Below are 27465 nucleotides of genomic sequence, written 5' to 3'. Positions count from 1 at the left end.
AAATGACAAATGCTAAACACACATAAAGAAACAAAAAACAACTAATGTAAGGAGTTACAATAAAAATCTTTATTTAAGTTTGGTCAGTACAGGTGAGATATACTGGAGTCACAGAGCAATATGCATTAACAGGATACAACAATTCATAAAAACTGAGTAACTATGCACACAGTTTCTTAAACATTCAGTCACCTAAAGAGAAAATGCACAGATGTATGGTGGAAAAAACTGTATCTAACACTGAAACTACTATAGGACTCCTTCAACAAGTCCAACTTTCAGTGATAAAACTACTGTACTGGGCAGACCTGGCAGTCATAAACCCACAGCTATGCTAACAAGTCTGAACGGTGCGTAAGTACAATAACAGCATGAATAAGAATGCCCTTACACAGCACAGGTTCTAGGATAGACACAGATTTAAACAGACATCATTGTGTTACACTTTAAGGAAAGGTTTCCATTTACAACTTCACATTAACTCATATAAAAATAACTTGACCCTACACAAAATGTCCTTTTAGCAACATTCAAAGTAATTAACTGTTACAGTTTCCAAAGTGGCAGAGGTATTGAAGCAAAAAGAAAAAAAAAAGGAAAAAAAAGGAAAAAAAGAAAAAGGGAAAGGAAAAAAAAAACACCCACAAAAAAGGCAAATTGTGACAAAAGTATGCGTTAATTTTCTGGACAGTATCCTCTCCCAAATTAAATGACACTGTATAAAAATTTGCTGGAAAAATTTTTACAAAACTGAACCCTGTACATTTACACTTGAGTCCAAGCCATTTTGAACGTGGCGGGAACCCGCAGTTCGGTTACCTTTCCCACTCACTGTTTTCTCCTCTTGAGGGTCATGATTGGAGTCTGTGTCATTTGAGTGGTGTGTGACAGAGTTTTCACTGCCCGTGGGAGAGTCTACACTTTCATACCCCGCACTGAGTTGGTTTACGTAACTACTACCTCCTCTGCCAGTTCTCTCCTCCGAGCTGTTGGAGGCCTTATTACCATTCCCTGGTGAAGAAGGGAAGTCATCTTCGGCTGTGTCCCCCTCCCTGTGAAATCCAGACCCAGACGTCCTCTGCCGGGAGGAACTGCCATTACTTGGTCCGTTGGCCAGACGACTGCAGTCTTTACCTGTGGCCTCTGCCTGTCCTACAGGCTCAGAAGATGTAGTCCTGCTGGTACTCGGGCCTGGGGCTTGAGACTGCTGCTGTTGGTACTGAGCCAACTGCTGGCGCGTCTCCTTCAGTTGTTGCTGAAGAACTAGAATGGTACTCTGCATACCCTCTACTTCTTCGTCGAGTTGAATGATGAAGTCATTCAGTTCTGTGCAAAGGAGAGTCAAACCTACTTTAATATCTCTTTTAACATATTTAAAAATATTTCTTAGTGCCTGCACAAAGCCAGGCAATCAGTAAATGTTTAAGTAAACAAATACAATTATAAAATCACAAGAGTACTTTAAAATTTTGCTTGGAATGTTAAAATAGCCATTCAACAATGAGTTTGTTTTGGGGAGGAAGGCAAAAGCTTAAAATAAATATATTAAAGCAACTAAATTTAAATTTATTCAAACTACCTAGCCACATAAAACTGGTCACAGCCCACAGAAGCTGCTCCACGTCTGCTGAGCTGGGGCCTCATGTCCAGCCCCTTACTCCTCATCCTCCGAGCCAATGTCTCAGCTCCACAGCAGGTTAGCCCCTGGGGAAGTGCGGTCCTCTACTCTAATACTCCAAAGAAGCCTATGCAGTCATCAAGGATTATCCCCCATCCAAGAACAAAATTCAGAGAAAATAACTCTTGAAAACTGATAAAAATACAGATGTCTATTAAGTTCTAAAAAGGCCTTGGGGGTGGAGGGGGAGTTCATTTACTACTATACAAAACCTCCTATTTACTATATTTATAAATAGTGAGAGCTAAGAACCATCACTTTGAAAAGGCAGTTTTAAAGATATTGCTTGACTAGCGACCTTCTTTGCAATTAACTACAGTTTGCAATTAATCTCATCTCCAGAGCTTGGGTATTCTTCTTACTACTAATCTTCCTCACAAAGGAGAAATAGCATGGATGAAACTATACTTGCCCAGCGAAAAAAGAGATGGTGGCTGACAAGTTGCGTCTGTCTTAGCAAAGAACTATTACATCTTATTCACTAAATAGGATCTTAAAAGGTAAAATCAACTATATACTTTTATTTATTTATTATTTTCTATTTTTTGCCGTGCCGTGCGGCTTGCAGGGACTTAAGTTCCCTGACCAGGGATGGAACCCGGACCCGGCAATGAAAGCACCGAGTCCTAACCACTGGACCACCAGGGAATTTCCACAATCAGTTATATATATTTTCAGATCCCTGGAAATAGCCAAATACTTCCAAGATTTACACTTACAGAAATTGGTTGAATGAAGATATTCCCTCTTTTAAGCACTGAATATAAATTTATATAGCTACATAATACAACAGCCTTTCTATCTTTTGCCAAATCCCACCCCTAAAAAACAAAAACTTCTTATGAAATTTGCACAATAAACAATTCAGGGGCTGGGGGGGGAGGCTGAGGGGACCGCTAAGATTAAATGGCTTTGTTTGCTGACTCAATTGGAAATATTTCACTTATAATTTTATAGAACCATTGGCAGAGATGAGCATATACACTCTAATCTATAATACTCATGCCTGGCAGTATTTTAAAGCCAGTGCAAACTTAACCAAACTTTTCAAAAAACCCCTTACCATCCTGACTGCTTTTAAGCTCCTCACTATATTTCTTCTGTAAAGCCAATTCTGCTTCAAGTTGTGCAATACGTCCCTGGGACAGCTGCCTTCCAAGCTCTTGATTCTCCTGGATAAGCATTCGACACTTCGCCATTAACTTTTTGCCTGTTTGGCTGTAAAGGAAAGAGCCATTCATCACAAAATGAAGACAAAACTCTCTACAACCTTCTTTGCTTGCAATTATTACAACGATAGATGTAACACATACAGAACATAACACTATGTCACAGCAGATGCCTCCCTACAATTACCATCTTCTTTTTGGAATACATCCATCTTGTACATTTCAGTATTTTGCCAATACAGCAGCAAAAATTTTAAAAACCTAAAGAAGAAGTACCTAAATGGCCACTTTTTGTTTCTATTAATAACTGATTCTGAAATCTATTTTTATCCCAAATTATAATTTGAAATAGAAACAGGCCAGTTAATTAACACACATTTTAGATATACAGTATTAGTAAAGCACTAAGGTACTTAGCTTTATGGAACAGAAAAGTTCTTGAAAGGGTAAATGTAACATCAACCTCAAATGTAAACTTCTTTAAAATACCTAATATATAAAAATCAGCACCTATAAATATATAAATGAATGAGAGTATATTTATTCCTGCTAGATCAGCATTTTTAAGGATGCCTCTTAATAGGCAGTTCTCACAAGAATGTTTATTTACTGCATTAAGTGAGGCCTGTTCAGTTACTGTTTTTAAAAAGCCTTCAGACTATTCCTATTCACCAATCCCTCATTTAATTTCATATGATATATATACTTTTGAGCTGTCTTAAACTGGGATGAAAGTTTTTGAAATTTTAATATTGGTATGTGGTGAAGATTTTATCCATGTTGAAAAGATTACTCTTACGACACAAAAATAAGGTTGGAGTTACTTATCATCAATAATGCAAATATGTAAGTGTGTGCCAAATTAGGAGTGCCATACTTTCAACAAATTAGTTACCAAGTGCTAGTGCAATGTACTATAGACCTCTGTGCATATACACAGTAATTGCAAAAATGCAATCAATGTTCATCCCCTATATTACTATTAAGGATGAGATGAATTTGAAGTTGTATATCAGGCAAATGAAAGCCCTATTAAAGGAGTTAAAAGAAGAAAACAATAGAAAGTGTCAGCAAAAAAATTCTTTAACCAGTAAGGTCATTCTGAACTTTACTCCATCACAAGAATATCAAACTGTCCCTATCCAAGTTTCAAAGGTAACATCACAATTATATACTTAAATTAGAACTCTTTAAAAGTGATTCTTTCTATTCTTATTAATGAGGCTAAAGAAAAGCAGTGAAGTTTTATTGAGACACTGTTACTGGGGCTTTTGGTTGCATTTTTGCAATTGCTGTACACACACTTTTTAAATGTTTTAAGATGGGAGCACTTTGTAAATGTTTCTCATTCTTTGGCTCAGTGTTGCAAGGTTCTTTTATCAAGAGCACATGTTCTAACCCAATATGATTCAAGCAAAAGTTTTTAATACATTTTCCTTACACAAATCTCTGGTAAAACCTGGGGTACCACTGTGCAAAGGAGCCTCAGATGAAAACCATGAGTTAGCATGTGGTAAGGGTTTTTTCTCTACATGGCAACTTTATTAGCTGATATTTCTGTTCATTGTTATTACAGCTCCAGATATCCCCCATTTCCTATAAGCACCCTCAGACTTTAGTCTCTAGGGAACAAGAGTTTACAAATCAAATGAGGAATAAGAAACACGCACCATCATCTAAGACAGGGGCATTCCTTCCACTTTACTGCCTATGCTCCCACAACACTGCTTTCTTGCAAAGTATATAGCATCAGTGTTTACCAACCTGAGAAATCTTTTATATGAATTTTTTAAAACACAGACAATAGTAAAATCAATACATTGTGACCTGACTTAACCTCATATAAAGTATCACAAATTCTAATGCAAAAAAAATTCATTTATGAAGTCATGCCTTTTTATAAATGCCTGTTCTAAAATAATCCTACCACTTCTAAATTTAGTGATCACTTTAAAACAAATCTTCAAAAAACTGCTGTTCTTTAAACATTCTGTAATTTTACTATGTCATGTAAAATTTGTGTTGTGTTCATCATATCACAAAAGATGGTAAGAATCCAATTACAAGTAACTTGTCTTTGGAATCATTTTACCAAAAAAAAAAAAAAACTAACTCATTCCTAAAAATCAAATAACCCACAAAGAAAATACAATAGGAAATAATTTAAGAGAATGATTTATAAAAAAGAACGGACACTGTACACTGCTTTGTCATCAAGGGGAAGGGAGACAGGGTATTCTGAAGAGGTGTACACACAAGTACCTAAATGTTTAAATACAAACTGAAAACTGTCAAAACACTGCAATATATCCCCCTAACTACTCTAAAATATATGCACTGTCACATGTATGAAATATTTTAACTAAAGTGGACAACATAATTCATGAGATCTTTCTTAAAACAGAATAAAAAAGTGGAAAACAAAACAAAACCCACATAACCCATTCTATTTGAATTATTCCAGACAGAGTATTGATTGAGGACTATTTGTTTCAAATTAATGATGTATTTATACCACCTGATGAACTCTGGCTTATAGCCTACTTTTTACAAAATAAAAACCCATTTATAGGTAATTAAAGTAAATTATGATTTACTAATACAATGAAAATATTATATAACCATTAAAAATGGTAAGTAATTTAAATATAGTAAAAAATGGGAAAATGCCCAAGGATAAAGTGGGGTGGGGAAAGCCCTGGCACAAATCACCTGTGTGTATGTATACATGTCACATTTGTTTAAAATCTCTCTCTCTATATATATATAATTACTGTATATGCACACAAATTATCTTAATGATACCCAAGAAATTTAAAAGTGCTTACTACTCCTGCGGAATTGAACAGGGAAGGGCAAGGTCACACCCAGGAGTAAAACTCACTTTTCACCTCCACTTTTCTTTACACTGTTTCAATTTTATACATTAGCACGTGTTACCTTATTAATTAAAAAAAAGTTTTTAACAGTAAGAAGAAAAAACCCACTTCAAGGTGACTGTTACCTAAGTGGCAAAGAAAGATGCTTGGCTAAATTTGAGTACGTTAATGATACCTTTTATGAATTATTTCCTGACCTACTGAGAATACATAGGTCTTCCCTACTGTGATCTTAAATGGCATAACATATACACAAAAGCCTTAAATCGGGCACAAGAAGCCAATTTCAAACAGATTTGGTTACTTACCCTCCAACCCCCACAAGCAGTGAGAATTTTAGAAGCGATTTCTTGCCGTGAAGTCACACAAACCACTTCTCCAGCCCACCCTCTGCCCCACAACCAGTTCCCTAAAGCACACACATACAAGATACTTACAATTTATTTGAATGATTAAGAGAGAACTTAAGTCACCCTTGTTAAAACTGCACTTAAACGTTGGGGCAATCTGGAACATTTATCTTCCACTCATCTTAGACTCCATTATCACCAAGTGAAAATTCGAATTGGTGACTTATAGAATGATCTGACGAAAAAATTCACCTCCAGGATTGGATGGAAGCATGAAGAAAATAATGCCTCATTTATCTAAATGATCAAATGAATTTGCTAGAAATGATCACTATACCTTGTTTTTTTTTTTTTTTTCCAATTCACAAAATGTCTCACTTAGGCCAGCCCACAGTTCCAATACATTCTGTCCCCAATCTTCTGGCAGGCACCCTGTGAAGCTGTCCCACATTAATGTCTACTGCAATATCCTGGGACAAGGTGTCAAAAAGCAACAAGTGTCAAGTCTCCTTGTCTTTTATGATACCAGCTGGAAAAAAGTAGGTCTTTAAAAAATGAGACACAGAGCCTTTTCCTTCACTTTGAAGAGCACAGCAACAATTTTTTCGAAATCAATCTGCTCTCACAGCCCCCCCAAAACCAAAATGTTAAAAGTACAACAAAATCATCATAGTAATCCTTGAACTTAAAAAACAAAACAAAACCAAAAACAAAACAAAAAAAAAAAACCAACTATTTCAAGGCACATTTAATTTAATATCAAGAGTGCAATACAAAAGGCCCAAATACAATGAAGGAACACATTCCCCCATTAACACCAACGACAATGCTCTTTCAACATGTGCCTGTTGAATGGAATGGGGATTTAATAAATTTCACTACTGAAAAAAATAACGCAGTGAGTCTCATCACAGCTAATATCCTTATACAATCTAGTTGTGAAATGAATGTTTATAATGCTTCAAACAGTTTAGACCTGAAGTTTGATACCACACCTTCATTATTTGTACAGTCCTCAGTAAGATTATCTACAGTATTAGCAACCATTCAAAGAACAAACCATTGAGTAAAACCACATTGATTTAAGGCTCAATCAAGTAATATGGAGCCCCAAACTAAATGGTTAAATATATGAACTACTTGTACTGACATCTATTATTTAATTCTCTCATGACTATTAAGTTGGTTCTTAGCAAATAAACCCTTTAAAGGCAAAATTCACCTCATTTGAGTTTGACCCAGAAGTTCAACAACAATCACGAAGTCCACAGTCTTATTGGCAAAACTGATATACAGTGTCTCTAAGTCACTATGCTCAAGGTTAAGAGCGATGCATATTCCATCTTTACATTTACTGGAATTTTACATGTTCAATTCATGATTTTAAATCTCTAGGTTTTCATTCCTCCAAACTGTCTGAAGACACAGTGTGCCACAGACTTAAGACTTCTGTTTCTCCCTCTATTTTCTTCAAACAGAAACACTTCTCAAGTGTCTACATGTTCTAGAAGGGGAATTTTTCGGAGGTGGCCACTTCTTCGGAATAGTCCGACGCCATCAGGCCTCTGAAGCAAGGGGAGGGGGAAGAGAAAAAAGCTGAAACACAAGGTTCATCTGGTAAGTTTTACATTACCCATTACAAGCTGGATAGTATAAGAATGTGGCTTTTTGGCTCAAAAAGTCTGAGTCTTGGTGTGGAAACGAGTACTTGGCTGTCCCACCACAGCTTTCTCGTAGTGGGACTGTCAGGGAAGTCTTGACTGGGGAGTATGATTTGTTTACCTATCAGGCGTAAACTTCCAGGCACTCAGTTCATTTTGGGCTTGTTCCAGTTTGTCTTTAGTCTGTTCCAGTTCACCTTTCATTTTTAGGAAAAACAAGTTGATCGCTGGGTCTACCATTGTTGATCTCAGTTGGGCAACGCTAGGCTGCTGGACTTGCTTGAGGTACTGGATTTGAGTCTGTGCAAAGCAAAAAAACACCAATTACTACCAAATCCAAGGAAACATACTTAAGAAGAGATAAAATCCCTTTCATTCACTGGATTTACCAACTTGTTTGTTAAGTCCTTTCCCCCCTTGATCATAAAATCCTCTAAAAAAAGTACAAATTAAAAACAACTATTTGGGAATTCCTTGGTTAGGAGGGTCTAGTGGTTAAGAGTCAGTACTCTCACTGCTGGGGCATGGCTTCGATCCCTGGTCAGGGAACTAAGATCCCGCACGCTCTGCAGCCAAAAAAGAAGAAACCACCCCCCCCCACGAAACTATTTAAGGTTATCCATGTAGAAATAAAGGCCATTTGATTGCACTCCGTATTTAGAAACTTCAAATATAAGGAGACTAACACGTTGGCAACCAAAACAGTACAAAAATCAACCAATCAATCACTGTTATATTTACTAAAAATGCTGATGCCCACTGGGGAAAAAAAGCAAAGTTTAAAATATTACTTATGTAAGTAAATCTGTGCTTATGGGAAATTAGTCTATACACAAGTTCCCTAAAAATACACCAGGTTACAAGGTTATAATTTAAAACATATTTGCATTTCTAAATTTAAAAATGTATAGTACTTACATATTTACATGAGTTGGCATTACAGCTTTATAAACAGCACCTTAACCCAAAATTAAGCATTTTTTCCCCCTCCAAGTAGATTTGACTCACAGCATTGTAAGGCTGGAAGGTGACTGACCTGGTCCAAACTGCTTATTTTTGAGAGATTAAATAAGCCAACTGTCCAAGGATAGTTAGTTCAGTGCCAGTACTAAAACCAGAATTCTTGTTCTCAAGCCTCCTGACTCCCAATCTAGGGCTTTTCCCACCATACCAAAACCCTCTGCTTACATAGGAAACCTTCAACTTCAACTCTGGTTGTACTATTTACTAGCACACTAAAAATACATTTCTAAAATATGAGATACAGTGTATCATCATTAAATGCATCACTTTCTTCACACCCAAAGTAGATCTGGTTCAAGATCCTGCTCCACACTAAACCTTAAACAGGACTGAAACTAGGGCTTCCCTGGTGGTGCAGTGGTTAAGAGTCCGCCTGCCGATGCAGGGGACACGGGTTCGTGCCCCAGTCCGGGAGGCTCCCACACGCCGCGGAGCGGATGGGCCCGGGAGCCATGGCCGCTGAGCCTGCGCGTCCAGAGCCTGTGCTCCGCAATGGGAGAGGCCACAACAGTGAGAGGCCCACGTACCGCAAAAAAAAAAAAAAAAAAGGACTGAAACTAACATTTCCTAAGCAGCTAATTTCTACCATAAAACATACAAATATAGTAGGATACATTTAGTTAGTATTTCACTGAGCAAACAGAACTATTTTTTCCTCTTTTAGCTTAAGGAATTTTAAAAGTAGCTCATTTTAAACCAAAAAGTACACCTATTTATTCAATATAATGCAAGCTGCTGAGGTAATCTAACAGGAATAAAGCATGCCATGTAACATATAGCATGTACCACTATCACTAAAGAAAACACTGCCTCTCTTACACGAACATAGTTACTAGTATTTAGATTACACAGTGAACGGCCCTCATCTGCTACACATAAGCTTGCCATTTCCTTGTGTTTGCTCCTGCTGCCCTCTCTGCAAAACTTCACTGTGTTCTAACTGAAAGAGCAGTGAGTTCTTCGGCTGGCCTGTGCAGAGAAGAGCTGTAAAAAAATGTGGCTGGAAAAAGTTAGGTTCTACTTGAAAAAACTCTTAAATATAGGTTGAGATGACAAAAAGGGTGATGAGGCATCACCAAAGGCCCTGATTAGGCATAATATGATCAAAACTGCCAGTGTATATGGAATGGCTGCAGAATCACTGAGATGAGTCAACAGCACATACTATCTAGGCAAGTGTTAAGAAGTATCTGGACTAGAATGTCAAGAATAGGATTCAAGAGATAAAAAGAAATCAAGATGCATTGGTTTTATGAGACATTATCATCAGCACCATCCATTCACACTCTACCTACCAGGTGCTAGCACTCTGAAGGGAAGATTCATCCTTTGCATGTGTAAGCATCTGGCACAGTGCCATGTTAACAGGGAAACCTAAAACTATTAATGAGTAAATGGTAGAACCTAGAGTCCTAAATATCACAAAAAGAAAGAATTAAATGGTTTTGAGACTAGGCACTTGAGAAGTAGTACTCATGCCATTAGACGTGAAAATCCTAAGCAAAAAAAAAATTGAATGGGATGGGTGGGTGTTACAGAAAAGAAACGAAAACAAAAACCCTATATTCAAAATGTTGGTAAGACTTCTTGGAACCAGGTATCTAGGTTTAAAAAAAAAAAAAAAAGCCAAAGGTGGGAATGGTCAATAGTTGAAGTTAGGGAAAGTAAAGGCATATGAGTGCTGAGAAAGAGAAATTTCTTAAAACGTTCATTAGTGACTTTACAGAAAAAATATCAGTGGCAGTGCAGATGGAAACTAAATTGGTAGAAACAAAAGGAATGGTGAGAAGATAGAGAAAATAACAGAGGCTACTCTTTAACAGGTAAAAAAGTCATTTTGAAGAAGTGAATGGGACTTCCCTGGAAGTCCAGTGATTAAGACTCTGCACTTCCAACGCAGGGCACAGGGGGCGTGGGATCAATCCCTGGTCGGGGAACTAAGATCCCACATGCCGCACAGCACAGCAAAAAAAAAAAAAGAAGGAAAAGGGACTAAAGACTTTTGTGGGAATGTGGACAACAGACAGCGTCTGCACAAGAAGAATAAGGATTGTGATTAAGCCCTAAAGAACATTTTATTGGTGAGAAAAGAAACAGAACTGTGACCCACAGATTATTAGTCTCCAGTGACCAGAATATTGCCTTATGCATTAGATTTTAATAACTATCAAATGGAGATTACACAAAAAAATTCAGGAAAATTTCAGCTTTTAAGATGAGAAACAACAGGGAATTCCCTGGCGGTCCAGAGGTTAGAACTCAGCACTTTCACTGCAGGGGCCTGGGTTTGAGCCCTGGTCAGGGAACTAAGATCTCGCAAGCCGCGCAGTGCAGTCCAAAAACAAAAAAACCAAAGAAAGAAAGAAAGAAAGAAAGAAAAAACTACTAGGAACAACAGGAATAGAGCTGCCCCTATCTTATATAACTGACATATACAAACACTAAAAGAAAGGGCTAAGACTGTCAAAGACAGCATAAAACTGACTCTAAATTCAACCCCAGAGCTAAAGGATCAAATATATCATTAGATTTCAGATCTATGTACACATGGCAAATAGTACGAATGAAAGATTAACAATTAAAAGACATGGTAGAAGTTGATGATACTAAGAAAAATAACTTTATGCAGAAAGGGGTAAAGACAGCAGAGGAGAAACTAATCAGACGGCTTGCTTAGTAAAGACTAAATGCTGCTTATACCCTCAGATATCAGTTACTTAAAGATATCTGAACCAATATACTAATTCTTATAAATCATGGAGATTTCAGAGAATAATTTAAGATTTTTGACTTCTTGGCCACAGAAAAATTACTTTAAATCCAATAATGAAAGGTTATCTATCAAAATTTTACATTTAGCACATTTAAGCTCAAAGTATTTCTACCTTAACAAAATGTGCATCTATAATTCCTATTAAGTAACAAAATTAGCTTAATGTGAATTAATACATGTCATCATGTGACCCAAACCCCAATTCCTCAAAAAGACTTCAAAACATTTGAAATACTTACAGTACACTCCTGCATCTCTTGCTCCTTGGTTGCTAGTCGCATTACAAGAATGTTTTCCCTGCGTGCAGACTCTTGCTGTTGTTGCTTTAGTTTTTCTTCAGATTCCCTTAAGCCAGTTACATCATTAGCTGATGATTAAAGGAAAAAAAACCCCAACATCATGAAATACAATTTTCAAGATCAAAGTGAACTAACCAAAAGAAAGTTCTGATTGCCTTTGAACAGATGATAAAAACCACGGTAACAAGTTTAAATCTTTACTTTCTATTCTACCAATGCTTCTGTAACAATGAAATCTGTTCCTGATCATGAGTGCTCTTTTAGGAGTTAGTGCTGTTATACGGGTCCACAGCCACTTAATGCTAGACGGGATTACGTTGTTATGGTCTAATCTGTTGCCAACAAACACCAGGAAACTTCGTTATTTGCATTTGTTTATACTATGAAGTATTCAGAAAGTCCTGATTAGTACCGTTTTTAACCTATTCAATATAAACATGCCCATAACTGCAGAGACAATTATTACTTTAAGTTTTCATAATGTTCACAACTTCTATGGATTATACTATAATCATAAAATAATTGAGATTTTAGGATATTAAGCTTTCTGAACTTGGAAAAGTGTACTGGTTTTTATACTCACAAATATTATGTTACTCTAACTCAGTGAAAAGTGACAAAGACTAAATTGGTCTGAAGACTAAATTGTATTATTTTTAGCAGATGTTGAAAAATCCATAAATACATAGCTGTATCCTATTGTTACAATTTAAGCTATCATAAATTTAATACTGGTTGCTTCTCTCTTCTAGAGTAATAACTCATGCTTCACTTGAAATTTCTCTGTGGAAGGGACACATCAAGGAAAGTTTCAAGTAGTTGTGAATTTCCCTATCTATGCTCTCTCGGAACCTTCAGTTAAAAGAGAAGTGCTATTCTAAGATTATTGCATGTTGGTCTTCTCCAATGACTGCAAACTCTTCAAGAAGAGACAGCATGTCTCATTCACCTATTTCTTAGCACCCAGCATAGTGCCTGGACAGAGTTCCTCAATAAAATGCTTGAATAAAAATTACTTAGTAAAACCAGTTATCCTGTGCTTATAAAAACAATCTAAAAGGCAATAGTCACATAGTTTTTAGAAAGCTAAAACTCAAACTTACAGTTAAGATCTGTGTACTTGCCCTCCAAAGCTTGTACATATGCTTCATATTGTTTCCACCTAGTACAAAAATAAATCCATATTAGTTATGTTTAAATTGCTTTTATTAAATATACTAGAAAACCACATCCATAAGCTTTAAATAATACTGAGAATTCCACTGCATGAATTTTAATGTCTCTTCCATTTTGAGATAACCAGAAATCTAGTTTAACCCATAATAAATGAGTCACTTCAAAATTATTCCTTCTCAACTTACAGGAGTTAGGTAAATGGAAATACAGAGAAAAGTGTTCCCTGCTGAAAATACACCAAGCAGTGTTCCCGTGGGTCAGATCACATACCATACAGGACTTTGTATCACTGATGTTCAGCATGTTGCCTGGATTATGGAAGCTGACTGAAAAACTTAACCGTACTTTTCAGATATGCTCTCCACCTCAAACAAAAGGCATTTAAAAAACATGCCTAGGGACTTCCCTGGTGGTGCAGTGGTTAAGAATCCGAATGCAGGGGACATCAGTTCGAGCCCTGCTCCGGGAAGATCCCACATGCTGCGGAGCAACTAAGCCCGTGTGCCACAACTACTGAGCCCACGCTCCAGAGCCCGCATGCCGCAATTACCGAAGCCTGCGTGCCTAGAGCCTGTGCTCTGCAACAAGAGAAGCCACTGCAATGAGAAGCCTGCCCACCGCAAAAAAGAGCAGCCGCTGCTCGCCACAACTAGAAGAAAGCCCGTGCGCAGCAACGAAGACCCAACGCAGCCAAAAATCAATGAAGTTAAATAAAATTTAAAAAACATTAAAAAAAAATTTTTAAGTGCCTGATTATAAGGGACTGAAGGTTATCTCGGCTCTTACGTGAAAATACCACGTGATTCTCTCAAAGTAACAACAACAAAAAAAAAGTGTGGGGGGGAGAGAACATACTATTTTTCAAAAGCATATCTAATTAGCAGAAACAACTTCCATACATGCCATATGCCATCAGGACCTTTCTTCATTATATTCCTCTACCCTCAAAATATAGGCCATATTAGCTGCTCTTGGCAATTACTGCAGTTAACAAACTTTCCCCAGTCTTACATTTAAGCAACTGCTCCTGGAAAGTAAGCTGTCTGCCACCTTGCTTACTTAAGAGCTGTTTTCAAGGTGCTCTTCAGTTACAGCTAATTAAAATTTACTTTGATTTTAGAAAATATTTTTATAATCTTAAAACCTCTGACAAGTTTGCTGTGAGATTTATTAACATTACAACACAATGAACAAAAATATTCCATAATATCAAGCTAATCCATTCTACATAAAGACTAGGCCAAGGGCATGCTCATTTTTACGGCCTCTACAACCTAGGACACAAAGAGGAGTTCATTCAACATTTTGGGATGAATAAAGATGTTTTGTGGAGGTTATATAAGAACTATTTATTTTAGAGGAAACGAGAAATATAAAAGCTCAGGGACTTCCCTGGTGGCGCAGTGGTTAAGAATCCGCCTGCCGATACAGGGGACACGGGTTCGAGCGCTGGTCCAGGAAGATCCCACATGCAGCAGAGCAACTAAGCCTGTGTGCCACAACTACTGAGCCTGCGCTCTAGAGCCCGCGAGCCACAACTACTGAAGCCCGAGTGCCTAAAGCCCATGCTCCACAACAAGAGAAGCCACTGCAATGAGAAGCCCGCGCACCACAATGAAGAGCAGCCCCTGCTCGCCGCAACTAGAGAAAGCCCACGTGCAGCAACGAAGACCCAATGCAGCCTTAATTAAAAACAAACAAAAAATATATATATAAAAGCTCAAACCACAAACATCCTCATCAAGTAGAAAAAAGAGACTAAGTAGCAGTTAATTTAAAATCACAAAGAGAATTAATGAGGAAAAAACCTACTTAAAAGTCATAAATGAGAAGTCCCTAAATAAATTAAACTACCTCAAGAATATAAATTGCACATGATTTTTAAAACCTTAAAGGTAATTTAACATAAAAAATTGTTCCTGATTTTTAAATTAAGATTATAGTACCGATTTCTCCCCCAACAGTTAAATCAAGAGACGGCACATACTAACCAGAGGAATTATCTAAGAAAGGATAAAAGGCAAGGAGTGTACCATATCAGAGGTACAAAGAGAACATCAACAGTATATCACAAGCGTCTACATCAGCAGGAAAGGGCAAAAGTATTTTAAAATACTAAGTATTTAAATTTTATGTGCAGGAAAATGAAGGTATGCAATAGAAAAACTTCTATGCATGAGATTACGGTAAAGGAAAATAAAGAGCATGTCTGCAATAGAGTGTAGCTAGTTAAGTAAACAAGGGTGGGAAATTATCGGGCTCTAGGAAACAATGGAGCATGTCATCTGTGTTTCCCTATCTTATAAAACCACCTTTTCTCTCCCCAACTTCCACTCTGTTAAATTTACTCAGTTCCTCAAGTAAAAATTCCTTGAAATTTCTAGAGGAAAAAGTTCAATGAACTTGCAGGTTGCTCTGAAATATTCATTTTATTTTTATCTAAAAGTTACCTCGTAAAAAACTTACCATAGTGATAAAATGCAAAAAGAATATATTTAAGTTATAAAATACAAAACATGCGTGATCCCATTTTCTGATTTCTTACATTTGAAAAACGAATAATATAATGCTGTACTTGACAATCTGCTTTAGTAAGACATTTTAAGATAACCACAGAAATTCAGAGCTGGAAGTCATCTTTAAAAGTAATTTAATCCAACTGCTTTAACTTGCAGATAATAAAATGAAAGATATATAAAGTTAAATGAGTTGACCAAGGTCACAGTTATGAGAAAGAGTAACTCTGCTTCACCAGTAAATAATATATTTCTTCCACAACGAGAAGAATATCCTTAAGGAGTACAACTTTTCCATGTTACGCAGAAAAGTAAAAAAATTAACTACATCAAAACAAGTCTATTCATTTGGTAAACTGAAAGCTTCCTGAGAACAGGGTCTTTCCCCATAGCAAGTTATACACATGAAGTACAAATGCTTTTCAAGTTAAAGTTCTGAATATTTGCCCTCTACAAGAAAAAAAGTCAAGTTACCTATCAGTCTAGAAGTTACCCAAGCTAGTGCTTTAGTTCTTTGAAGTGTTATGCTTTCCCCAATGTTTATATAATGAAGAAATAGGCCGTAGAAAAGAGGTTCAAAAAATATATTAAATGATTTGAGGATGTATTAACATTAAAAACAAAACAATACCTCACATAAACACTATAGTACAGAATCACAACATAATGTTCTATAGAAAGATTTTTATTTGGTAAAAGAACATTTTACCTGAGAATTAATTCATCTCGTGCCATAACTTTGAAGTCTGTTTCACTCAGTCGAACCTATAAAGAGAATTATGATACAAACTAAGTGCTCTTTCTTAAGGTTTTAAATATTAAATACCACTGGCACTTATATTCTTATTTTTATGAAGACAGGATCATACTTTTAATCCCTCAACTGCTGGTTTCTGTTATTAGGAATCCCCTTTTTACCAAAGACACACAAAGCTCCTCCCAAAAGGAAGCCTGTACTGAAATGTCTGAAACTTAAATGGCTCAGTACATACTACGACGTTTTTTAAAAAAAAGTCTTGGGCTTCCCTGGTGGCGCAGTGGTTGAGAATCTGCCTGCTAATGCAGGGTACACAGGTTCGAGCCCCGGTCTGGGAAGATCCCACATGCCGCGGAGCAACTAGGCCCGTGAGCCACAACTACTGCGCCTGTGCATCTGGAGCCTGTGCTACACAACGAGAGGCCACGATAGTGAGAGGCCCGCGCACCGCGATGAAGAGTGGCCCCCACTTGCCAGAACTAGAGAATGCCCTCGCACAGAAACGAAGACCCAACACAGCAAAAATAAATTAATTAATAAACTCCTACCAACATCTAAAAAAAAAAAAAAAAAAAAAGTCTTATTTTTTGGAACGAAGTTTTTAAAAGGTGGACTATTTGTTATCTTTAAAACAGGTATCATTATTAGGAAAATGCAAATTAAAACCCAATAAGCTATCATTACACCCTATTAGAATGGCTAAATAAAAAAATAGTGGTTAACACCAAATACTGAGTGAAGATGCAGAGAAACAGCCTTCATACATTGCTAGTGAGAAAGTAAAATGGTACAGCTGCTCTGGAAAATAGTGTGGCGAATCCTTTTAAAACTAAAAATGGATGTTCCATGCAACTCAACAGTTGCACTCTTAAGCACATATTCCAAAGAAATGAAAATTTATTTTCACACAGAAACTTGTACACAAATGCTCACAGCAGCTTTATTTGTAATAGCCAAAAATTGGAAACTACCCACATTTCTTTCAACAGGTGAATAGTAAACTATGATACCATGAAATACAGCAATACAAGAAACAGACAACTGACATATGCAACCACTTGGATAAAGCTGAAGGATATTATGCAGTGTGAAAAAACTCAAAGGATATGTAATACAGCATAATTTCACATATACGACATTTGTGAAATAGCATAATTTTAGAAATGAAGAACTGATTAGTTGTTGCCAGGGGTTAAGTTAAGAATGGAGTGGGAGAGGATGGATGTGGCTATAAAAAATGGCGTAAGAGAGACTTGTGGTAATGGTTCAGGTAACTATTTTGGTTGTGGTGCTGTTTACATTAAGTTACAAGTGATAACACTGCATAGAGCCACACACAGAATGCACACACAACCAGGGAAGTCTGAATATGCTCTGTGGATTGTACCAATGTCAAGTTCCTGGTTTTGATATTCTTATGCAAGATGTCTGACAGTTATGCAAGATGTTAACGCTGAAGGAGGCTGGGTAAAGAGTGCACAGAACCTCCCTGTACATTTCTTTTTTTATAAAGTTTTTTTTTTTTTTTTTTTTTGCGGTACGCAGGCTTCTCACCGCTGTGACCTCTTCCTGTTGCGGAGCACAGGCTCCGGACGCGCAAGCCCAGCGGCCATGGCTCACAGGCCCAGCCACTCCATTGCATGCGGGATCCTCCCGGACCGGGGCACGAACCCGTGTCCCCTGCATCGGCAGGCAGACTCTCAATCACTGCGCCACCAGGGAAGTCCTAAAGTTTTTTGTTTTTTTTAAAATTTATTTATTTTTGGCTGTGTTGGCTCCTTGTTGCTGCACATGGGCTTTCTCTAGTTGCAGTGAGCAGGGGCTACTCTTCGTTTCTGTGTGCTGGCTTCTCATTGCGGTGGCTTCTCTTGTTGCAGAGCACAGGCTCTAGGCATGCAGGCTTCAGTAGTGGCACGAGGGCTCAGTAGTTGTGGCGCACGGGCTTAGTTGCTCTGCAGCACGTGGGATCTTCCTGGACCAGGGCTTGAACCCATGTCCTCTGCATCGACAGACGGATTCGTAACCACTGGGCCACCAGGGAAGCCCTTTCTTTTTTTTTTTTTGCTGCACTGGCTTTCATTGCAGCGCGGTCTTTCTCTAGTTGCGGCGACTGGGGGCTACTCTTCCTTGTGGTGCATGGGCTTCTCATTGCGGTGGTTTCTCTTGTTGCAGAGCATGGGCTCTAGGTGCACAGGCTTCAGTAGCTGTGGCACATGGGCTCAGTAGTTGTGGCTTGTGAACTCTAGAGTGCAGGCTCAGTAGTTGTGGCGCACGGGCTTAGTTGCTCCACGGCATGTGGGATCTTCCCAGAACAGGGCTCGAACCTGTGTCCCCTGCATTGGCAGGCGGATTCTTAACCACTGCGCCACCAGGGAAGCCCCCTCCCTGTACATTTCTTTACAACTTCCTATGAATCAGTAATTTTTTCAAAATAAAAAGTTCTTTAAAGTGGGCATAATATTCTAATGAGATGAAATTGTTTTGCAAATTGAGAAATATTAAATGTTTTCTCTATACCAAAAGAAGATTGTAAAGCTGAGGCACCTCTCCTACTTTAATATAAAATTAAGTCTTATTAATTTCCCTTATAAGATATTAAAACATTTTTCTTTATAAAAATGTTTCAAATTGTAGCATTTACCAGTAACATGTTACTATCAGAAAACAGAAAAGGGAAAATCATTATACCAGAATATATTAAAAGCCTAACAGAAAGCACCCAGTAATTCTCAAGACTGTTAAAGCACTTGACCCCAAAACTTAGGACAGAAATTTCCGTAACATTTACTATTTAAATTGTCCACTTAAATATTCACTGGTTAATAAGCACATACCCCTACTTTCCCAACTGAATTATAAATACCCCTTAGAAACTGTTATTCTTTTGTAACCTCTTTTGTGTGTGTGTCATAGTGACTAAACTGAAGAAAAAATGGGGAAAATGAGACTCGAAAATAAAACTTCAGAGGAAATGGTAGAATCTAAGAACCAACTAGCTGTAAACTGTTTTGAAAAATATGGAAGTGGTTCTGCATTACAACCAAAGGGATTTAAGTTAGGAAAAAAAAGAAAATAAGTAACTTATAGGATCTTGTAAAATAATCTCTTATTTTGACATTATTTGTAGTTATATAGCTGGGAATATTCATATGATAAAGGCTACAAGTTGACCATGGGGATGTCATTATTACAAAAGTTTTCCAAAGGCTGAAAATATTCTAAAATATATTACATATTAGATACAACGTCTCACACATTATACACCCATGATGCTATTAATATAAGGCAAGGGAATAAACAAAAGCAAACAATATGGATAGTGCCTTCAACTCTATTAGTCAAAAGAAGTGCTTAGAAACTGCTGGAAAAACAAACCTTTTTAGGAAGAGGTTCCTCGTTGGTCATCTTGAATCCTAGAAAAAAGGAATAAAGAGAGGAAAGTCAACTGATTTTCTTCCAGTTAAGGTAGGAAGAAAAAAAGACTGGCTTTTTCAAACGAATTTATTACTGAACTCAGTTATGACCAAATCATTCGGTTATTTTTTTAAATTAAAATAAACCTTTTAGGAACGAAATTGAGTTATTTGCAGTGAAGTGGATGGACCTAGAATCTGTCATACAGAGTGAAGTAAGTCAGAAAGAAAAACAAATACCGTATGCTAACGCATATATATGGAATTTAAAAAAGCGGTGCTGATGAACCTAGTGGCAGGGTAGGAATAAAGACGCAGACGTAGAGAACGGACTTGAGGGCACTGGGTGGGGTGGGGGGGAAGCTGGGATGAAGTAAGAAAGTAGCACTGATATATATACACTAGCAAATGTAAAATGGATGGCTAGTGGGAAGCTGCTGCATAGCACAGGGAGATCAGCTCAGTGCTTTGTGACCACCTAGAGGGATGCTCAAGAGGGAGGGTGGGAGGGATGCTCAAGAGGGAGGGTGGGAGGGATGCTCAAGAGGGAGGGTGGAAGGGATGCTCAAAAGGGAAGGGATATGGGGATAAAATGTATACATATAGCTGATTCACTCTGTTGCACGGCAGAAACTAACAACATTGTAAAGCATTTATACTCCGATAAAGTTGTGAAAAAAATTATATACCTCTTAGACTAGTTTTAGATTTACAGAAAGGCTGCAAAGATATTACAGGGTTCCCATATACTCTGCACCCAGTTTCTCCTTTGTTAACATCTTACATTACTATTGTTATTAGGTTTTTTTTTAAACTCTCTTATAAAAAAGTTGATCATTCTTTGTAATGTTGCCACAAAGGATTGAAAGAAATATAATCAACCACTGGACCACCAGGGACGTCCCAAAGAAATACAATTTTTCAATGCACTCTTACAATTGCCCTGTGAAAGACAAATCTGGCAGCAGAAGTAATAGGTTTGTGCTGAAGTCCGATACTGGCCTCAGGCAGTATCTCAGGCATCTTGTTGAAAGGACAGAGGAAGGGTAAGACCAGTTGCTAAGCCTTTCCTTTTACAGAATTAACATTGTTATAGTAAGGTCAAATCTATCATCCTCATGATAATTCATCACTACACAATGCAGGTATGAAGGTATTTACACCTTAATAAAAATATCCCTACATTATTTAACTTCATGTCACAGAATAATTTGTATCTCAAAATTAGCTTCTTTTATAAATTTACATAAAATTCACTTAATCCTGTTGAAAAAGATTAATGACAGAAATACTCTCATTAACTTTATTATGCTTACTGAAAAGACTTGTGCTATTTCCTAATATTCAAATTTAACAAAGAGAAGCTAATTTAAAGTTATTCCTAGGTATCCTTTCTAGCAGCAAAGTCATAAATGTTCCCTTACATCTTAAACTTTCTTTTTAGTTTATTTTACCTGCCCATACTTACTACAAATTCCAAACAATTAAATAAGTAGCCAGTAAGTAAGTCACAGAGATATAATGTACAACACAGTGACTATAGGTAATAATACTGTATTACGTAGATTTGAAAGCTGCTGAAAGAGTCAAAATCTTCATCACAAGAAGAAAAGTTTTGTAACTATGTATGGTGACAGATGGTAACTAGATTTATGTGGTGATCCTTTTGCAATGTATACAAACATCAAATCCCTATGTTGTACACCTGAAAATAACATGTCAATTATACGCAATAAAAATAACTTAATCAAAGAATTTACAGTGTAAAACTGAGTTTTAAAAGCTACTTGACTTCTTGATGAATATCTGAGATTCCTCAAAAGGAGATGATTTTCAATACCATTTTTTATATTACATACAATCCCAATTCAAATATTCTAATCATACTGTCACTAAACCCTGATTTTCAGATTAGGTACACTGAGTTGAAAAAATCAGTACATTTTAAGGAAAAAAATTATATATTGATCATATCATAAATTAACTGCCTTAATTCTTCCCTCTTTGATAATCTTATCATTGGATGTAAAACAAAAACCTGAGCATATATCATTAGTTTCTGAGCTGATGGAGTTGATCAAGTCTCTATGACCAAACAACACCTATGAAGACATGACCATATTTCTATGATTTAAAAATCGGTATTTTTTCTCTGAATTGGCCCCTGCCTACTTTAGCCCCCTTATCACCCAGTTTATAATCTCTGTTGCAAGTTACAGACAGCTGCTTAGTGACTGATTATCCTAACGTGACTCTAGAGTGAATCCAAGCACTTGGAAACAAACGCTCACCATGTTCACCTCCAGAGGCCTGACTACTTATATTTGAAAATGGTTTTAATGGGCATTCACTCCACTAGACTGCAACCTCTTGGAATCCACAACTCAAGTTTAACATTTTCTTTGAACTTCCCATTTGTCCAATGCTAAATAGTAGGTAAATATCAATAACGTACTAATAACGTATTAAAATGGTACAAGAAAATTTGAGCCATTTGAACTTTTAACATACTTAAATAGTATATAAATGTGTACCTATATGTCAGTCTTCTGGTTAAATCCTTCTAAAGGCTTCCCATCTCAAAACTGTGCATGTGGTACATATATACAATGGAATATTTCTCAGCCATAAAAAAGAATGTAATAATGCCATATGCAGCATGCGGGCTTCTTAGGTGTGGCATGTGGGATCTAGTTCCCCCGACCAGGGATCGAACCCTGGCCCCCTGCATAGGGAGCCCGGAGTCCTACCCACTGTACCATCAGGGGACTCTCCTGTTTTTGTCTTTAAGCCCCACTGCAGAATTCTTGGTGACCTCCAATTCTCAGAATTCTAAACAGCAAGTTATTTACATTTTTAACACTGGCTTATGTTCTCTCTCCTTTTAAAAAGCTTGACGCTGGGTAGATTCTAATTACACACTGCTTAAAGAATACCTACATTTTCTTTATAAAAATAGATGTTTAAATTTGTAATGTAAGTCAGGGATAAATCCAGGTTTTGTATATGTTTGCATTTCACATGTTGACTCTCAATCACAAGTCACTCCACATGTTATGGAATATGTGACTTGGGAAATCAAAGCATAAGCATTTAGTAAGAAATTCCTCCCTTATCTTTAGCAGATGAAAAGTCAATCTTTGCTTGAGATTTCATGATATGCCACAACAGTTAAATGGACAGTGTGACAAAAGGCAAATTAGAAACAGGCTTAAAATTTGAAAGCATCAACATTCAACTATTTAATCAAAATAGAACCTGGTTCTCAATTCTGACTCTCCCACTGCACATGTGCTGTGAAATTTATTACTCCCCAAGGCAATTTTTTTTTAGCACAACTGACAAGCACAATACCATCTAAAGTTAATTCTACATTCATAAAGACAATGGATATTCCAGGTTCTTAGAACAAGCTATTTTCATATCAGAAAAACAGAATGACTGAAATATCATTTGGAGTTGAACCCTGAGTCTTGAAGGGAAAAAATGAATATATACCCAGTGCTATGAATCACTTATTTAATAACCACAACTTCTACAGTCGAAGTTACTTTCCATTTTCCAGATGATGAAAAGGGTTATGAATCATTAGGTGATTAGCTCAGATTAAAACAGCTACTTATTAAAAAATGGGGGGGGGGTAGAGAATGCTAGAGAATTAGCATTAGCTAGAGAATGCTAGAATTCTAGAATGCTAGAATTCTCTAGCATTAGCAAGAGAATGCAGAAAAGCAAAATAGAAAAAAAGCAAAAATTGACCAATTTGGCTACCTTTTAGCAAGTTTAAGAGGACTGGCTAAAACATGGTTTTATGTTTTATGTAAAGTTTTGTTATCCATGTGGATAATTCAGAGGTAATATAGCTCTTAAGTTTAGACCGTCAGAACCACCATCTACTCCTAATGCCTTTACACTGAGAAACACCTTATGATGGAGAGTTCGGTTTTGGTAGGCTAGGAGCCTAGCATCCCAGATCTCAGTACTTCTCTGGCTCTTAGCATTATGATCCCAAGTTATGCAACTCAGTTCTCCCTTAACAGAGAAACAAGTACCAGCCAACACTTCAGTAAGAAATCACCTACCTTGCTGAAACTCATCACAACTAAACGTAAGAAACTAATAATCTGACACTGTATTAGCCTAGGCACTATAGTAGAAGTGTACTTGTTAGGAACTGGAAGACCAATTTTTCTTGACTATGTATATCAGTCATGTGATCTTGAGCAAGTCACTTTCTCTAGATTGCAGTCTCCAAATCAGCAAAAAGAGGATACCAGTTTTGCCTGCCCCACAAAGTGCTACAAATGTCAGTGTTTTAAGTGCCATAAAAATACTATACAAACAAAAGATATTTCAAATAAAATACTAACATTAACATAAAAGAGAATTTTAATGTGTATTTAGGAAAGATTAAAGTAAATTCCACCAACTACATTTTCTAGAGTTGAGAATGTTTATTTATAGCACTGAATCTAGCCTGATACACCGCCTTAATATCTAATGGGATATACTGTCATAGGAATATTGAAAAGTTTTGCTCTAGTAAGCTTAGTAATAGAAAATACTTAGATGCAGAAAAATGGAAGGTAATAAAAACAAGAATAAAACCAAGTACTATCTACATCTTGCTTTGCAAAAGCAAAGCAACAGAAAATTTTAAAGAGCAAGAAAAATATTTTTTTTCAAGAGCAAGATAATGTACAATTGAATGAAAATGATCAAGACCTCTAAACAAAGAATATTTTCAAGGGAATTCTATATTACACCTATACATACATACAAGAGTGTAACGGACTCTGAAAGCTGTAACGTACTGTACAAATACAATTATTACAACTCTCATCTCCATGCCACAAGGCTGCTACGGATTTTCTGTATTATACCAACCCATTTCTGACAAATACTCAAAATTCAATCAGGAAAGCTATATATTATGAAGTTCTATAAATTACATGAGCTAAGTAAAAAATAGCAGTGCCTGGGATACACTTTTATCAGTACTTTTGTCCTTTGGGAGTTAGAAATTTAGGTAGTTTGCCTAAGTTCCGCCACTGAGAAGTGAAAATACTGATCTCTTAGCTATAGCTATCTGCTTAAGATAACGTAAAATCTGAACGCACTCTAGGAATACAGCCACCAAAACCCTTGAAATTGAACCTCCTCTTTATCACAAGCCCCAATTTCTTTCCCAATTTCTAATGCACCGCAATTTCTTTCCCCAACTTGCCTAATCAGATGCTACTAAATGTCATGTGTACATATATAACATTTAGGCATCTTGAAAAGATTTTCACGGTAGCTTTATACGGGGTTTTAAATGTCTACAACATGTTTATCTGTCACAGAAGTCTTAATGGTCAAAGTTTTTAAATAAAAAACCCGGTCGATAATCACTTTGTTGTACACCTGAAACTAACAACATTGTAAATCGACTATACTTCAAAAACAAAACAAAACAAAAACCCGGTAGGATTTGTGGTGACAGACGCGTGACTTCCACGTATCCTCCTCAGCAATGGAATTAACTAAATTCTGAGAAGGAAAACTACATGGACAACTCAGGACTGTAACATGATCATGAAAGTATTTCTTTATCTTTTTAAATCTCGGACAAAAGAATCGTTTCTTGCTTTATAAACACGGTTATTAAGGATTTTAACACAGTCCTCTAGGATCAAATATCCAACTGACTTCATCAAAACAAACTTGGACTTTTCCTATGTGCTCCCATGAAATATGGTTTAAAAAATTAATAACAGCCTTACAGGGATCCGAGGTGAGACTCTAAAATTTCACGAAAACCTCTAATTCAATAAATAATTTTTCTCTTTTTAATTCAGAACGCATGCCATCATTTAAAAATGGAAGTCCACAAGACAACGCAGCTGCAATATTAAGCTACTGCGCGACGTGCGATTTGGTCAACGAACGCTGCTTTCCTTCCCCTGCTGAACTCATTCGTGCCGCCAGTCCTCGCGCTCCGGCCGAGGTGGGAGCCGGCGACACCGGGGCGGGGACTGGACGCGCACCGAGAAGGCGGCCTCCGATTGTCGCCCGCCCCGCGGGAGCGCCCACCTAGCCCCCGGGACCCTGAGGACGGAGGTAAAATGGCCTCGGGGTGGCGGAAGTGTCCCTGCAGGCGGAAAGGCGGCGCGGCTAACGGGAGGCCGGCGGGCCCGGGAACCCCGAGTCGCCCCCTGTGCTCCGTCCGCCCCTTCCCGGGCCGGGCGGCCGCGCCTCAGCCCTGGGGACCCCGAGATCCTCGCCGCCGCTCCGGCGAGCGGCCCGCACCTACCTCTCCTGACGGAGGCCGCGCCGGCGCCGCCCAGTCACATAGGCTGACCCCGCGCTGCCCGCTCGCTGTCCAGGCCGCCCGACCCCGCTGCCGCCGGCCCCCGCGCTCCTCCTCCCGCCACAGCCCCGGCTCTCCCCTTTATTTGCAGGTCTCGCTGCCACAAAATGGCGCTGAGGGAGGAAGCGAGGTCCCGTCGCCCCACCCCCTTCCCGCTCCTCCCGCCGCCCCGCCCCGCGACGCCGCCGGCGCCCGCCCGCTTCTCCGCCCCGCCATGTTAGCGCCCGGCCCACTCACCGACCAGTTGTCTCACGGACACGGCCACAGCTTCCCGCCCGCCGGGCCCAGCCGCGGGGAGGAAAGGCGAAAGGAGGGCGCCCGCTGAGGGCCTCGAGTCGCTACAGGAGGAGCTGCGCCTGGTGGCACGCCCCGCGGCCGCTGAAGCGCTGCGACCTCGGCGGGGGCGGGGAGGGAAGCGGACCTCAGGGAGTGGTGAGCCGCGAGGTCGCAGGTCAGCCGCGGGGCATCACGGGAAGGGCGGCGGGGGTCGCGATTGGCGGCGCCGGGTGGACGCGCTCCCCGGGCGGACAAGCTCGCCGGGCCACCTGCGGCTGCGGCGCTGCCTCTGGCGGAGGAATCTGGGCGAAGGCGGCGTGTGATTGGCTGTCCTTTGGTACAGCACCCATCTGTGATGCTTCCGCGCGCTGTCGGCAAGGTGCAACCGTAGGAGCGACGCCGTGGGCGGGGAGTGCGAGCAATTGAGGCTTCGTGAGCCCTTGCTGTTTGAAGTTCTGAGAATTTGGAAACCGATGCTCTTTCTTCCGTCAGGAAGTGCTGCTTCCTGGACGCTTGGTTCGTCCCCGCCTTGAAATCTCGAGGTGAAACCGGGGAGCTATTGTCTAGTACGTGGAGGTTTTACCTTATGTCAGCAGCTCTAGGGGCACCTTGCTAACGCAGAAGCGAGGGGAAGGCGAACCTTGTGAGGTTTTAATGGAACCGATAATATAAGGTTTTTAATTCGAATATACGCCCTTACGCAAGGCTGTGTGTCATCCGGACCGTCGCGTAAGACCGATGGTGTTACCTGGTAGACGTGAAACAAGTCTCATACTTCCTACAGGGGTCAGGTAATCTTTTGATTGGGCTGCCCTTATCCAATTTTACCAAAACCGTTTATCCCCAAAGGAGGTGTTCTGGAATGAGGTGATTTATGGGGATGAGATTAAACTATACTCCAGATGGTCAAAGACCAAAATCCGAAGAGAAAAATGGGCAAGGACATGAACAGACATTTCACACAAAAGACCAGCAATGGTCCGAAACGTAGAAGTCTGTTCGTCCTCACTTATAATGGAAATGCACATTGAAATTACACGGCAGTGGAGAAACAGTGCTCGTAAATTTCCTGGTGGGAATGGGAAAATGATTCAGGCCCTGTGGAGTACCAAAATTATATATGCACTTATTCTTACGTCTTGC

General features: G+C 38.6%; 1 protein-coding gene across 3 annotated transcripts; it reads right to left on the bottom strand.

The window, feature by feature from the left end:
• Nucleotides 1-47: 47 nt before the first annotated feature.
• WTAP (WT1 associated protein) lies at nucleotides 48-26511 on the bottom strand. 3 transcript variants are annotated; one of them, XM_079939561.1, is made up of 8 exons: nucleotides 26284-26511; nucleotides 19657-19694; nucleotides 16234-16289; nucleotides 12936-12994; nucleotides 11773-11900; nucleotides 7859-8037; nucleotides 2742-2896; nucleotides 48-1326 (listed from the first exon to the last, which is right to left on the bottom strand). In XM_079939561.1, exons 2-8 carry the CDS (start codon nucleotides 19684-19686, stop codon nucleotides 743-745), a joined length of 1191 nt encoding a protein of 396 aa, XP_079795687.1. In that variant the 5' UTR covers nucleotides 19687-19694; nucleotides 26284-26511; the 3' UTR covers nucleotides 48-742. The 3 variants fall into 3 exon arrangements, with proteins under 3 accessions (XP_079795687.1, XP_079795686.1, XP_079795688.1); XM_079939560.1 differs by lacking the exon at nucleotides 26284-26511 and adding an exon at nucleotides 25990-26171; XM_079939562.1 differs by lacking the exon at nucleotides 48-1326 and adding an exon at nucleotides 6164-7641 and having other exon boundaries at nucleotides 2817-2896; nucleotides 26284-26416.
• Between the last annotated feature and the right edge of the window lie 954 nt (nucleotides 26512-27465).

The sequence above is a fragment of the Stenella coeruleoalba genome, assembly GCF_951394435.1.
Source record: "Stenella coeruleoalba genome assembly, chromosome: 12".
Classification (NCBI taxonomy): domain Eukaryota; kingdom Metazoa; phylum Chordata; class Mammalia; order Artiodactyla; family Delphinidae; genus Stenella; species Stenella coeruleoalba.
Note: the sequence above shows the minus strand (reverse complement) of the source record. Positions and strands in the feature narration are given on the sequence as shown.